At 40.6% G+C, this 14,131-nt stretch overlaps 1 protein-coding gene across 1 annotated transcript in view; it reads left to right on the plus strand.

Moving 5' to 3' along the window:
* The window catches only part of LOC117299530 (MAM and LDL-receptor class A domain-containing protein 1-like), a 130,940-nt gene that overhangs the window by 11,208 nt on the left and 105,601 nt on the right, over positions 1 to 14,131 (plus strand). The window contains exons 15-35 of the mRNA XM_033783077.1: positions 385 to 525; positions 813 to 1,072; positions 1,472 to 1,562; positions 1,713 to 1,850; positions 2,648 to 2,776; positions 3,379 to 3,597; positions 4,348 to 4,491; positions 4,942 to 5,207; positions 5,584 to 5,668; positions 6,046 to 6,192; positions 7,017 to 7,171; positions 7,744 to 7,933; positions 8,552 to 8,701; positions 9,132 to 9,224; positions 9,698 to 9,981; positions 10,692 to 10,776; positions 11,481 to 11,654; positions 11,924 to 12,189; positions 12,475 to 12,565; positions 12,912 to 13,058; positions 13,462 to 13,724. Coding sequence (XP_033638968.1) covers positions 385 to 525; positions 813 to 1,072; positions 1,472 to 1,562; positions 1,713 to 1,850; positions 2,648 to 2,776; positions 3,379 to 3,597; positions 4,348 to 4,491; positions 4,942 to 5,207; positions 5,584 to 5,668; positions 6,046 to 6,192; positions 7,017 to 7,171; positions 7,744 to 7,933; positions 8,552 to 8,701; positions 9,132 to 9,224; positions 9,698 to 9,981; positions 10,692 to 10,776; positions 11,481 to 11,654; positions 11,924 to 12,189; positions 12,475 to 12,565; positions 12,912 to 13,058; positions 13,462 to 13,724 — 3,518 coding nt within the window. The remainder of the gene's footprint in view (positions 1 to 384; positions 526 to 812; positions 1,073 to 1,471; positions 1,563 to 1,712; positions 1,851 to 2,647; positions 2,777 to 3,378; positions 3,598 to 4,347; positions 4,492 to 4,941; positions 5,208 to 5,583; positions 5,669 to 6,045; positions 6,193 to 7,016; positions 7,172 to 7,743; positions 7,934 to 8,551; positions 8,702 to 9,131; positions 9,225 to 9,697; positions 9,982 to 10,691; positions 10,777 to 11,480; positions 11,655 to 11,923; positions 12,190 to 12,474; positions 12,566 to 12,911; positions 13,059 to 13,461; positions 13,725 to 14,131) is intronic.

Here is a 14,131-nt window from a genome sequence, read left to right on the forward strand (position 1 = left end):
AGGCAGGCCTTGAACTTTGCTTGAGGCAGGCCTTGAACTTTACTTGAGGCAGGCCTTGAACTTGGCTCTTGAAGGAGCATGCAGTAATTTCCCTCTGGTATTAAGGGGCACTTCTATGAGGAAAATGGAACCTTGCAGAGGGCATGGCAACCAAAGCACAGGGCACCATTGATGTGGATGCCACGAGTTATATGGAACCTTGCAGAGGGCATGGCAACCAAAGCACAGGGCACCATTGCTGTGGATGCCATGAGTTATATGGAACCTTGCAGAGGGCACGGCAACCAAAGCACAGGGCACCATTGCTGTGGATGCCATGAGTTATTTTGAGGTGTGACCAGGGTCTCCCTTTAAAACTTTGTATTTAAATTGTCCATTATGTAGGAACCTGCACTTTTGAAATAAATAGCTGTGATTGGACGCAGGAGTCTTCAGCAGATCAATTTGATTGGTCAAGACTCCAGGCTTCAGCTGTTTCTCATTCTCCAGGCCAACTTGTTGACAAGACAACAGGAACGCCCAATGGTAAGTCCATCAATGAAACTGATTATAATTAACTATTATCTACCAAAGAATTATGCACTCAAGGGATTTTTGTGTGGAAGATTAGGCTATGTATACAACATTCTTGGTTTCAATACGCCTGTTTTTTGTTTTTTTTACAGGACTAGGGAAAGTATTTAGTATACAGTGCTTACACACACCGGTATACCGGTATAGGGTAAAACCAACTAATATTCTTTATCCTGATGCAATTTGGTTTCATACAAGAATTATATGATTATAATAAACATGTGTTGTTTGTTATTCAGGTTATATCATGTACTTGAATCCATCTTTGGGGCAAGGCCTTGACCGTGCCATCATGTACTCCGGCTACTTCCAACCGTCTCCGATCGGTGAATGTTTGAAATTCTGGTACCACATGCACGGAGTTAATGTCGGAGCTCTGAGGGTCTATACCATCGTTGATGGTGTGTTGGGACCAATGTTATATGAGAAGACAGGGGACCAGGATGACTTGTGGCGATACGGAACGGTCACATTGATGAATGATACGATGGAGTTCCGGGTAAGTAAAGAGAAAGACACAGTTGCACGGATGTAATTTCTCAAAATTTTAACTGGAAATCCATTTTTGTTATTGTTGTCTTTTTGATTTTTTATGACTCGGATCAAATCCCTAAAAACATGCAGAATTCCCCAGATGACAAAGCAGAGCTTTTAAAACCAAAGATAAATGTATGGCTTTCATGCTCGGCGCTCACATTTTGTTGGCAACATCCCTTAAAGTTGGTGATTTTTTCTTTTCTTTTTTCATTGTTAACCTTTACATTTAAAGCGATACACGACATTGGAAATTGAAAGATTGAAAATATGTTCCCAGATTTGCACATAACATACAAGAAGTAAAGTTGGTCATGGTGGAAAACACCCATTGAAATATTGTTGTCTTTTTTCTCGTTGTCAGGCTGTAATTGAAGGAGTGCTAGGTACCAGTCAAAGCGGTGAAATAGCACTGGATGATGTTGATATCACTGTAGGACCATGTGACCCTCCAGGTAGGTAGATGAATATTCAAAATTATGCTAATCACTATGCTAATTTTTGAAAATAATACTCATTCATTCTCAGTGATCTAACCTTCGACACTCGCCTAAAACTAATCATTTCTGAAAACTCACGTGATATTTTTATTCTCGTTCCGCCAGGTTTTTGTGATTTTGAGTCTGATACTTGCGGTTGGGTGAATGAAGTGTTACTGGATGATTTTGACTTTGTTAGGACTCGAGGAGCCGACGCTTCATCTATGGCCCCGCCCACTGATCACACTAATGATAACGATCAAGGTAAGTTTCAAACTGAACTAGTCGTTGTCTTCACTTTGAAGAAAGGGTCATAGGTTGGTTTTGGGCAATATTATGCTGAAAGATTATCAAGACAGATACGATAAACGTCACTTGTGGAAGATCCAGCTGAATTTAGTTTTTACTTTTGGGAAAACAGCAACAAACTTTTGAGGTTGATAAAAGAACATAATAGTCTCCTACTGCACAGAATTCATCAAGTTCAAGCAAAAGCAGGCACAAGAATCTTAAGACAATGATAATGCTCATTTATTGCTATCATACATTGGTACTCACTCTTTGTGGCGTGTCATGGCCGAGCGGTTAAGAGCACCGGATTCAAGCTCTGGTATTTGATCAGCAGGGTGTGGGTTCGAGTCCCTGGCGTGACACTTGCTACGTAAAATTGGGGAGGTAGTGCTTTCTGCTCTACCTGCCAGGCTTCGAATTGATGATACCCAAGCCTACATCCATATATTGACTGTAAAGTGGGTAACCCTGTTTCAGCCCTAGGAGTAGGTGACAACGGCCTCTGGAAAAAATAAATGTAGCCCACACCTTGAAGTGGCCTTCAGGCCTTGTGTGTCTGGCGACTTGCATACAAAAATATTTAAAAAGTAAACAAATCAAAAAGCATGTAAGTGTTTCCTTCACAAAGTTTTCAAGAAGTTGACTTGCACTGTCCATTATGTACCGTCACCAATTGGTAGATTTTTAAAGATGATGAAACACTTTGATGTATTGATTGCAGAGTTCAGATCAATTGATTATGCATTGATTATATGTCAATTCCTTTTCAGGTTATTACATGCTGATTGAAAGCAGTACTGTACCTACAGGCAAGAAAGCTTGGCTAAACAGCGAGCACTTTAGTCCATCTTCAAGTGGCTCGAGTTGTTTCAACTTCTGGCTCTCCATGATTGGCACTGGTAAGTAACTTTATTTTATATTACAATATCTGAACAAAAAAATTGCATCGCCCTTAAAAGTGATCCCTCTGCGGCCGCTTCCCAGGTTGTATCAGAAACTTGGGTGTGATCCTTGCGGCCGCTTTCAAGGTTGTATCAGAAACTTGGGTGTGATCCTTGCGGCCGATTTCACGAAACGCTAGGATTAATCCTAACTCGAGTTAGGACGAGTAACCCGTCCTAACTTAGGATGGGTTCAATGTGTCCTACATGTTTGGATACGTAACTGAACCCGTCCTAAGTCCTAAGATTTATCCTAAGTTAGGAAGAGTTTGGTGAAATCGATGGCTGGCTACATAGCAGTAACTCACTGAATGCTTCTGGATGACTGGCACCCCGAATAAAGATATTGACAAATAAGGGAGCCGGCCAACAAAAGAATAGATAGCTTAGTTGGTAGAGTGTGTTGGTTCACTCCTGCCCTTGTCAATATTTTCTTTCTTTGTTCAACCCCAAATCAACTAAAAACTTACCCAGTCAGTTTCCCTTGTGTCTTATTATCTTATTTCTAATTTTTATAAGGAGAGGTTTTGTAAATTAATTATTTTCTCGTTGATGTTCAGGAGTTGGTACATTTAATGTGTACAAGAAGGACACAGCTACAGGAATATTGACGTTACTTCTCACCGAGAATGGTGACCATGGTAACATCTGGCATGAAGAATCAGTAACCGTCACTAGCAGTGGAGAATTTCAGGTCTATCTGGAAGGCGTTGAGGGCGCTAACACCAACGCAACGATTGCTGTAGATGATACAGGGCTGTCTGATGGTGCTTGTTTAGGTAAGAAATTAGGGATCAGGTTTGGTGGGTGCATTTCACCTCTGTGGATCCCGGCTCTGGCTTGAGCTCTGTTTCCTCTGTGGATCCCGGCTCTGGCTTGAGCTCTGTTTCCTCTGTGGATCCCGGCTCTGGCTTGAGCTCTGTTTCCTCTGTGGATCCCGGCTCTGGCTTGAGCTCTGTTTCCTCTGTGGATCCTGGCTCTGGCTTGAGCTCTGTTTTTAGAGCTAGGTGCATTTTGTGGAGGTGTTTCCAACATCACACGAAGCCCGGAACCGAACACCAAGATCTGAGCCAAGATTTGGAAAAAAAACAAGGAAATAACGTTAAAGCAACAATTGTAGATCAATTCAAGTTATTTGTTGTCTATTAAAAAGAAGGAAAAAAAGAGGAAAATTTACATGTCTAAACATTGATGATAAAATGTAAAATTAACATTGAAAAATCATTGCAGTTTTGAAGACAACGTACATGTAAGCAAGGAGAGTGTAGTTGAAGTTTGACCACAAGAGTTCAAAAATCATGGATTATTGTAACACATCTTCTTTATTCCTACTCGGCCGCTTCTCATTTGGACATTTATTTTGGAATTAGGGAACTACTGTTCTTCTGAAGACGATCAAAGCATACTGATGAAATTAGAACTCATAGAGATATTTTTCAGTTACAGATTTCTATTCAGGTGATTCTCAAATGGACTGAAATGTTTAGTGTTAGGGAGTTACACATAATATTTCCTTTATTCTTATTCAGCCCCCTCTCAATTGGACTGTGATTTTGAATCGGGCATGTGTACTTACACTGATGCAACTGACGATGATTTTGATTGGTTGAGATCAAGTGCCTCAACACCGTCCATTGATACTGGACCAACTGTGGATCACACAACTGGAACAGGTAAGTAAGGTCATATCCAAATTGGCGGCTCCAGCTACGGCTATGTTGCTAAGGATGTCCTATACTTTAATGCATGATGACAGGTCAATCCAGCTGTAGATGTAGCCATAGCTGCCAGTTCAGAGATAAGTTTTACTCAGAGTTTACTCTGACAAATTTAGCTTTACTTTGCGATCTGTATTCTTATCTGTACACGTACAATGACCCATAAGGTTATCGCCGTAGGTGGTATAGGATCAGGGCGCCCAGCAGTGACATATTTGGGTGGGCCATTGAAACAAAGTTTGCCATCAGAACTGATGTGAGGATGAAGTCGATTCCATTCAGGTATGGTCTTGGGGTTAAAGTGAATGATGAAAACAATCTTTATTTGTAAGGATTTTAAACTCAAAATAGGTATTTTCAATGTCTATAAATAATTGATTTTGTTCAAAATGTTTACGCACACAGCCGCAGGTTTCTACATCTACATTGAAACTTCCTCTCCACGTGTCTCTGGTGAGAAAGCAAGGTTAGAGAGTGACATAGCGCCCCCAACGCCAGAGACTTGTTTAGAGTTCTGGTATCACATGTATGGGGATGACATCGATGCGTTGAACGTCTACGCCGCAGTGGATGGGACTGGACTTGGTATACCAATATGGTCTAGGGTTGGCACCAAGGATGATGCATGGTACCAGGGAAGAGTCACTGTTACCATGGCAACTGCTTATAAGGTAGGTGTAGTGGAAATGGAATATAGTAGTTAGGGATCTTCAGGCCTGGAATTTCATCTTTAAAAGGGCATTGGAAAATCTTAAAGTCAATTGGAAACTTTTGGAAGGGCACCAAGGCCAAGACCAGGTGCAACGGAGGCCATTGCCTCTGTGGCCTGCAAGTAATTCCAGGCCTGGATCTTACATGTAGTTGAGTTTCTTGTATCGTGAAGGAATGACTACATCTTAAACAGTTGGCCGTATCCCAATCGCAAGATTGATATTCTTCCTAATTTAGTCTGATTTCCGATTTGTTCAGAGAAATTTATATGAAATAGCCTAAAATAAAGCTATTTGGACTTTAATGGTACAAGTGTTTTTGTTGTGTTTGATGCAGTATGTATTTGAAGGCGTGGTTGGTATAAGCTACCTGAGTGATATCGCACTAGATGACATTAAGGTGTACCCAGGGCCTTGTGAAGGTAAGTCTTATTGAATATTCCTTGAGATTAAACCACACTACACAGACACCCAAGATAGTCTTGGGCTGTTTTCAGTAGAAGCCTACATAACAATGAAAACAACAACAACACTTTAGGTTCTGGCTAGTAAGAGGAGAACTCCATGAAAACATTGTGAAATAGAGAAAATTACAATTAAGAGGAAAAGAGTTGATTTTCACTCGATTAGCAAGACGCATATTTTCAAAGTACAGTTCCCTATACATGCAAGTCTCTGTTACTTTGAAAAAGGTTATCTCTATTGCTCTACCAATGAATGTGAAGATTCCTATGTACTAGCAAAGAAGTTTACAACTTGATGCTAAACTTTGTGATTCTGTTTTTCTTTTTGCCGATAGCCCCAAACCTTTGTGACTTTGAAGAGACTGACCTCTGTAGCTACACTCAGGATACTAGCGATGATTTTGACTGGACTGTCAATGCTGGACGGACTCGCACAGCACTCACCGGACCATCGGTTGATGTAACGTACAGCTCAGCAACAGGTAAGAGGCTTCCCATACTTCCATTTATTTATCGTTCGTCTAACATCACAAGGCCAAGGACGGCCACTTCAAGGTGAGGGTTGCACTTAACTGATTTGGGCTGACGACCCAAATCAACTGCCACCAACGGCATATTGCCACCTCCTCCTAGGGCTTCGTATCGGCTGCACTTAACTGATTTGGGCTGACGACCCAAATCAACTGCCACCAGCGGCATATTGCCACCTCCTCCTAGGGCTTCGTATCGGCTGCACTTAACTGATTTGGGCTGACGACCCAAATCAACTGCCACCAGCGGCATATTGCCACCTCCTCCTAGGGCTTCGTATCGGCTGCACTTAACTGATTTGGGCTGACGACCCAAATCAACTGCCACCAGCGGCATATTGCCACCTCCTCCTAGGGCTTCGTATCGGCTGCACTTAACTGATTTGGGCTGACGACCCAAATCAACTGCCACCAGCGGCATATTGCCACCTCCTCCTAGGGCTTCGTATCGTAATCTTGGGTGTCTAGGATTTTAAAACTTTGCATGGTGGGAGTATAAATAAAAGAGGTTCAAAAATCTGTAACAATCTCTCTTGAGTAGTGTTGGTTCTGAGAAGAACTTGTGGTTATGGAGTTGTTAACCATCGAAAGAACCAACACTACTCAAAAAGAGATATTCCCATAGTGTTACCGCAAACCTCTCAACTTGGGTGTGATAAAATAATTATAAAATAGTAAGTGCTTCGCTTATCTATGAAAGATCGAGTAAAGTTATCTTTATGTTTATGCGTCTTAAATTATTTATAAATGCCCTGTATTTATTTATTTTTCTAAAGGTAACTACATGTACGCTGAGGCCAGCAACCAACGGCCAGGAGACTTGGCTCGATTAATCACCTCACCATTTGTTCCAGATCAGAGCTCTCAAACGTCATGTTGGAGATTCTTTTATCATATGTATGGAGATCAAATAGGGACACTTAGAGTAAAGGTAGTAACAATTAAAAAATCGCAATAGTGAAAAACATAGTGCTCATATCCGTCACTCAGTGACGCTCAAGGCGCTTCAACATTCAGTGTTTTTCTTACAAGGTATTGTGGAGCTATTTTTTAAAAGTACGAGACCTATACCTTTAAAGCACCATGTAATGGTTTATATGGTGCTGTTGCGCAATATGCAGCCAATCAAACCAGGAATACTCCCCTTCTTTTTATGATAAGTGCATTGGACAGAAACACCAGAGCTTGAGTCTGGTGCTCTTATGCCATAAGTCATTTTCTCAGCTCTTTATTTTCAAAGAAAACTCTCCAAAGAAGCGATATTATTAACACCATTCTCCATTTTAAACACACGCTGGACCATCTCTTTGGAATGCTCTTCCACTGAACCTCAGACAAGTAGACACTCTCTCCAACTTCAAAACTAATTAGATAGCTGAGTTGGTGAAACACCGGCCCTTTAATCTGGAGGTTGTTGCTTCTAATTTTCTTTGTTCAACCCCCACATTATCTATTGAACCCAAAGTAACGATGTCTATGTTTGGTGTTTCTTCTTTTACCTAGGCCAATGGGGACCCAGCAACCTTATGGTCAATGAGTGGCAACCATGGTGATCTATGGTTTACTGGAGAGGTGGAGTTCACCAGTTCTACCGTCTACCAGTTGGTGTTTGAGAGTGAGGTTGGTAGCGGTGAACGGAGTGATATCGCTATTGATGATGTAGCTAAGAGGACTGGACCATGTGCAGATCAGGGTGAGGTTACACAAATATCATTTTGTTTAATTTCTTTTCATTTAATTTAATTTCATTTATTCTTGAAGCCAAGGATACTCATAAACGTGAATGTTACTAGGCAATAAACCAATGAAGAGAAGACAAGGAAGGAAGTTTCAGTTTTAGATGTGGGAGGAAAACCCCAGAGAATTAATCTACCGAAAACCCAAGCAGTCAGTTACACACTGAAAACCAAATCCACAGTGCCCCCCAACAGGACTCGAACCAGGGTCCTAGAGGAAAAATTATTACAAAAGTCTACTTTCAGGAAAAATTCCTATGGTTTTCACAACAATTCTTTGACTTTGTTTTCCATCCTTGCCTGTCCTGGACTTGCTTTCATTCACAGGGCCCTTACATCCAATCACTAGAAATCCAAACAATCTTGATTTTCAAACCTTCTTTTCATTTTTAAGTTGTTTCGTTGGTTTTTTTCCTTTATCAAGTTGTTTTGATTGTTTGTCTTTCTTCATGTTGTTTTAGATGACATTTCCTTCTACATGTTTATGGGGGCTTTCTTCATAATTTTCATCCCAATAAACTGTTGAGCAGTTTGCTGAAAGTAAACCTCAATATTTGATGATTTTCCTTTCTCAGGAACTTGTGATTTTGAGAGCGATACCTGCGTGTGGTTTAACAGTCAGGATGATATCTTTGATTGGGTTCGTTTAAATAGCCCCACAACAAGTGACTTCACTGGCCCAAGTGAGGATCATACATGTGGATCAACTGGCGCTTGCTCTCCAGGTTAGTTTCTCTCAGGAAGATTGCTAAATATTTTTTAAGGATTATGTTCTTTTCTGCAAATGTCGTCATTGTTTGTATTTCATGTTGGTGTATGTTTTAAATAATTATATATGGACCCAAATGATCAGTTAGAGATGGTGTGAATAACAGTAACTAGTTCTTATAGCGCATTTTACAATAACCGTATCAATGCGCTTTTCATTAGTGCGCTGGTCATTGGGTCAATATCATTCCTTTAATCTTTCTCAGCTCCCTGGGGAGTATACAACCTGGGCTTCAAATGCTTTTTCATACACAATATCACCCTCTGCCCTCACAGGTACCCATTTATACCCCTGGGTGAAGAGAAGCAATTATAGTAAAGTATCTTGCTCAAGGGCAAGTGATCAGTTAAAGACAATGTGAATAACTACCTTTGATTACTCCTTAGGTTCCTTCCTGTACATCGAGACGAGTTCCCCAAGACTCCCTGGAGACTACGCTCATCTTACAAGCAGCTACTCATTTAGCTTGTTAGACTCAAGTGATCAGTTAAAGACATTGTGAATAACTACCTTTGATTACTCCTTAGGTTCCTTCCTGTACATCGAGACGAGTTCCCCCAAGACTCCCTGGAGACTACGCTCGTCTTACAAGCAGCTACTCATTTAGCTTGTTAGACTCAAGTGATCAGTTAAAGACATTGTGAATAACTACCTTTGATTACTCCTTAGGTTCCTTCCTGTACATCGAGACGAGTTCCCCAAGACTCCCTGGAGACTACGCTCGTCTTACAAGCAGCTACTCATTTAGCTTGTTAGACTCAAGTGATCAGTTAAAGACATTGTGAATAACTACCTTTGATTACTCCTTAGGTTCCTTCCTGTACATCGAGACGAGTTCCCCCAAGACTCCCTGGAGACTACGCTCGTCTTACAAGCAGCTACTCATTTAGCTTGTTAGACTCAAGTGATCAGTTAAAGACAATGTGAATAACTACCTTTGATTACTCCTTAGGTTCCTTCCTGTACATCGAGACGAGTTCCCCAAGACTCCCTGGAGACTACGCTCGTCTTACAAGCAGCTTCTTCCCGCCATCTTCAGGGTCTGGTTCCTGCCTCAGCTTCTGGTATCATATGTATGGTGCTGATATTGGGGAGTTGATTGTGTTTAAGAGGGGGTTGAATGGTGGAACGATAGAGTACGATAGTACGGTGTGGTACTTATCAGATGAACAGAGCGTTAACGAGACGGACTGGAAATATGGCCAGGTTGGATTGAGTGATAGGGATCGATATCAGGTAGGTCTAGTATTTAAAATAATTGCAAAAATAGTTCTCACAATAACGCATTTTACAGTAACCGTAAGAATGCCAAGTAGGATTGGAAACTGTGCATGGTGGAAGTATTAATTAAGAAAGGTTTGCTGTAAAGCCATGTGAAATGCTGATTTGTTAACCACAGGTTCTTTCCAGAACGTTCACTACTCTAAAGAGATATTTACATGGTGTTACCGCAAACCTCTCTTAGTTACATATCAATGCCCTATACATTTGTGCCCTGGCTTCCATTTCACAAAGATAGTCTTAACTTTAAGAACTTGTCCTCGGACTCTTTACAAGTTATAAGAAATGTTAAATTTACATCAGGGATAAAGAATATATCCTTGCGGTACCCGCTGCCAAAAACATAGGATTCGTACTGCCTCTAGCTACCCGGCAACCTCGGTAGTCTAGTTGCATGATAAGACACTGCTCTAGAATTGCAAGGGTCGCGGGTTTCGAATCCCACCCGAGTAACATGCCTGTGATATTTTTTAACAGGACTCAGGAAAGTACTGAGTATACAGTGCTGACACACATCGGTGTATAGGTAACAACCAAAATTAATATTCTTTACGAGTTGTTAAAAACGCAAGGCTAGTCCGACGTGAGAATTGGTAAGCAGTTTGCAACAGCTCATTCTATTTTCTCAATCAAATGTTCTTACTTTTGGAATCCTTTCTTGAAAGCTCATCTTTGAAGGAGTCGTCGGAAAGTCATTTTCTGGAGATATTGCAATTGACGACGTTCAAGTTACTCCCGGAATGTGCGATGGTAAATATTAATAGTTTCAATTACATTTGAGAACACAAGTTGCAATGCACAAAGTTATTGACAAGAAAACTTGTATATTTGGTCTGACGATAACTAGAGATGACAAGCTACTCAAAACTTTGAGACCAAGCAAGAACTCACTCCAGAAATAGTGAAATTAATAACAAGAAGTACCCTCGATCCTAAAGCGCAAGTAGTAGTCCCGGCCGATTTCCTACCTCTCCTGAAGATGACTAGAGCAAGCGAGTCGAAACATTGAGACCAATTTAAGAACTGACTCAACGGTAGTACAGTTAATTACGATCCTATAAGCTAAAGTAGTATTCCCAGCCTATTTTCTATACCATCTACCCGGGTAATAGTTTAAATAGCAGGACAGTTCTTTTCAGAACTGAGAAGTCTCTGCCAAACCCCCGAACATCTACTCCCTCTAAGAACAAACTCTACCTGGCAAGTAGATACACACATGGTGTTACCGCAAACCAAATATGTAGATTCCTACCTCCCACCCTAATAGTTATTAAGCAGGAAAGTTCTTTTCAGAACTAAGAAGTCTCCCGAATTCAAAAAAATCTACACTGTGGTAGTAGAATATATATCAAGACAAGTTCTCAAAGAACATAATCTACTCAGCAAGTTGGTGTTTCCTCCAAACAAAAAAATACAATTAAATTGTTTTCCTCTTTTCCTTAATCCATTTCCAGTGCAACCAAGTACAGCCGATCCTATCCAGTATGGTATCAATGCAACATGTGACTTTGAGACATCACTCTGCGATTGGAAACAAGCAAGGGATGATGGTTTTGATTGGACACGCTATCAGGGAAGCACCCCCTCTGTTGACACAGGACCAACTGGAGATCATACAACAGGCTCAGGTATAGTTGAGATTCAATAGGTTTTGGGCTGAACGAAGACAAGTTGATCATAATGGGATTTGAACCTGTGCCTGCACTCTACCAACTGAGATATCTAGCGCTAATTTTGGCAGTCTTAATCTTTTGTTAAAATTGTTGTTTGGGGGTGCTAGTCAGAAGCCATAAGAACTAAATCTCAAAACTTAAAAATCTAAACATTAAGTCTAAAAAGGTAATCAGAAAACGAAATTTTCAATAATTCATATATGAAAGATCTTTTTTGCCTTCAGGTTTCTATCTGTACATCGAGGCGTCCTCTCCACGTGTCTCTCTGGAACGAGCTCGCCTCGTCACTCTTGTCTTATCACCAACGAGTCTCCTTGGCAACTGTCTATCATTCTGGTATCACATGACTGGTAGCTCCATGGGAGAGCTACGGATGTTGATGACTGTTATATCAACAGGGACTGAGACAACGTTATGGTCAAAGCTAGGTGAACAGGATGGCGATTGGTTGTTAGGACAAAGAACTATCAATAGTAACCAAGATTTCTTTGTAAGTATTTCAAGTTCTTTTAAGAAAAATTATATTTGAGTGCAAATTTCTTAAGATTTATAAAGACAAAATTGATGTGAGTGCTAATTGCTCAATTTGTTTCACAAAAGTTCTATGTGACTGCAATCAACTGCTGCAATCAACTGCTTATTGTTGAGTGCGTATCTGTTTTACGCACTTGCAGCAAATTCTGCTGTAAGTGCAGTAAGTGCAGCTTTTTGTACTAACTTGAAACAAGTTCTGTGTGAGTACTATTTTCTTATCTTTCTTCTTATTATTTATTAGATAACCTTTGAAGGTGTGATTGGCAGCAACTTTTACAGTGACATTGGACTTGATGACATCATGTATTCAGAAGGACCATGCCCACCTCAACGTAAGTCAATCATTTGTCGCCTTGTGTTTGTTATTAGTACTTGCTAGTCCCCAGCAGTGGTGGGAAACTTAGGCAAAACTTTACCCATTAAAGATCGTATCAGTCACAAACAGCTTATAACAAAATGCTCATAGCTTCCACAAGTGGCTGCTGAATTGTCATCTTGTATTTTTTCTGAACCAAATATATGTTTAACATGCATTTCTAAAACAAACAAAGTTCTGGTTCGTATTATGTTTTCTGACATTCTTACTTGAAAAATTGTGTGAACATATCTGTCCAAACATCAGCTGAATCGCAAACTCTTGTTTGATTCCCTAAGTCATTCTTGCTTGTTTCTTCACAGGTGGTTGTGATTTTGAAACAGACTTCTGTGAATGGACACAAGAGTCAAGCTTGGATGATTTTGATTGGTCGAGACCTAGAGGTCGTGAAATCAACCCGGGTCAGCCTGGTAGTAATCTACCTGATAAAACCACTGGAACTATTACAGGTAAGAGGCTGGGACCAGACCAGCAGTCAATTTCACCAAATTTTATGCAAATGCACCAATCCACTTGTGCATGATTTCTTGCGTTAGTGGTGCACAACTTCCATAATAAATATTGACGGCTAGGTCAACTTAATGCTAACCGTAAGCACACGAAAAGGCATGCTAACCCTCCAGTGCTTACCACACAAAAATAAATGTCGTCACAATGCAAATCCATGGAAAACGCGCAATATGGCTGCCCATTTTTTCTGCTAATCTGTGAAATACGCTTGCACCTTAGTTTTTTGCTACAGTAACCACGAAAATTTGCTTACCATTAAGCAACGCTATGAGCTTGGGCCCAGTACTCAATGTCACAAAGAACTGCACTGTTGAATGATTTTTCAAAATGATGTTTTTTCAGGTCATTTTGCTTATCTTGACGAGACCACGCAGCAGATTGGTGACAAAGCAATCCTCATCAATCCAGACTTCCCCGCTATACCAGACGGAGAATGTTTACAATTCTGGTACTATCTCCATGGCAACGGGGTCGGCTCCATTGAAGTGTTCCAGTATGATATGAATACAACGAGTCTGGGTGCTAGGTTGTGGGAGAGAAGTGTTGATCAGGGAGATCTGTGGAGGCTGGGGAGAGTTACGATGCAGTCTGATACTCCATTTGTGGTGAGTAATTGACATTAATAATAATAATAATAATAAACTGCACCTACAATGTATAAAGTGCACAGTATCTGTCACGTATTAGAGCGCACAATGGCCAATTTCACAAGGAACTAAGTTTGATCTTGACTGTGTATCAATCTTACTTGGTCAACATTGATGTCACAATACAAATCACTCTAGCAAATGATTATTTGTTCAACCCTAAGTTGTTGAAACATTTACCCACCAGTCAGTTTCTCTTGTGGTTATACTAGATTTGTGAATTAAAAAGTTGCATCCCCTTAAGGTGATCTATCTCCTGCTGGTTGTATCAGAAACCTGGGTGTGATCCATGGCTACACGGCAGTTACATGTTGAATGGCTTCTGACTGGTACCCTAGAACTAAGATATTGATAAAACAGGAAAC

This window comes from Asterias rubens, chromosome 14, assembly GCF_902459465.1.
Source record: "Asterias rubens chromosome 14, eAstRub1.3, whole genome shotgun sequence".
In the NCBI taxonomy this organism is placed as follows: Eukaryota; Metazoa; Echinodermata; class Asteroidea; order Forcipulatida; family Asteriidae; genus Asterias; species Asterias rubens.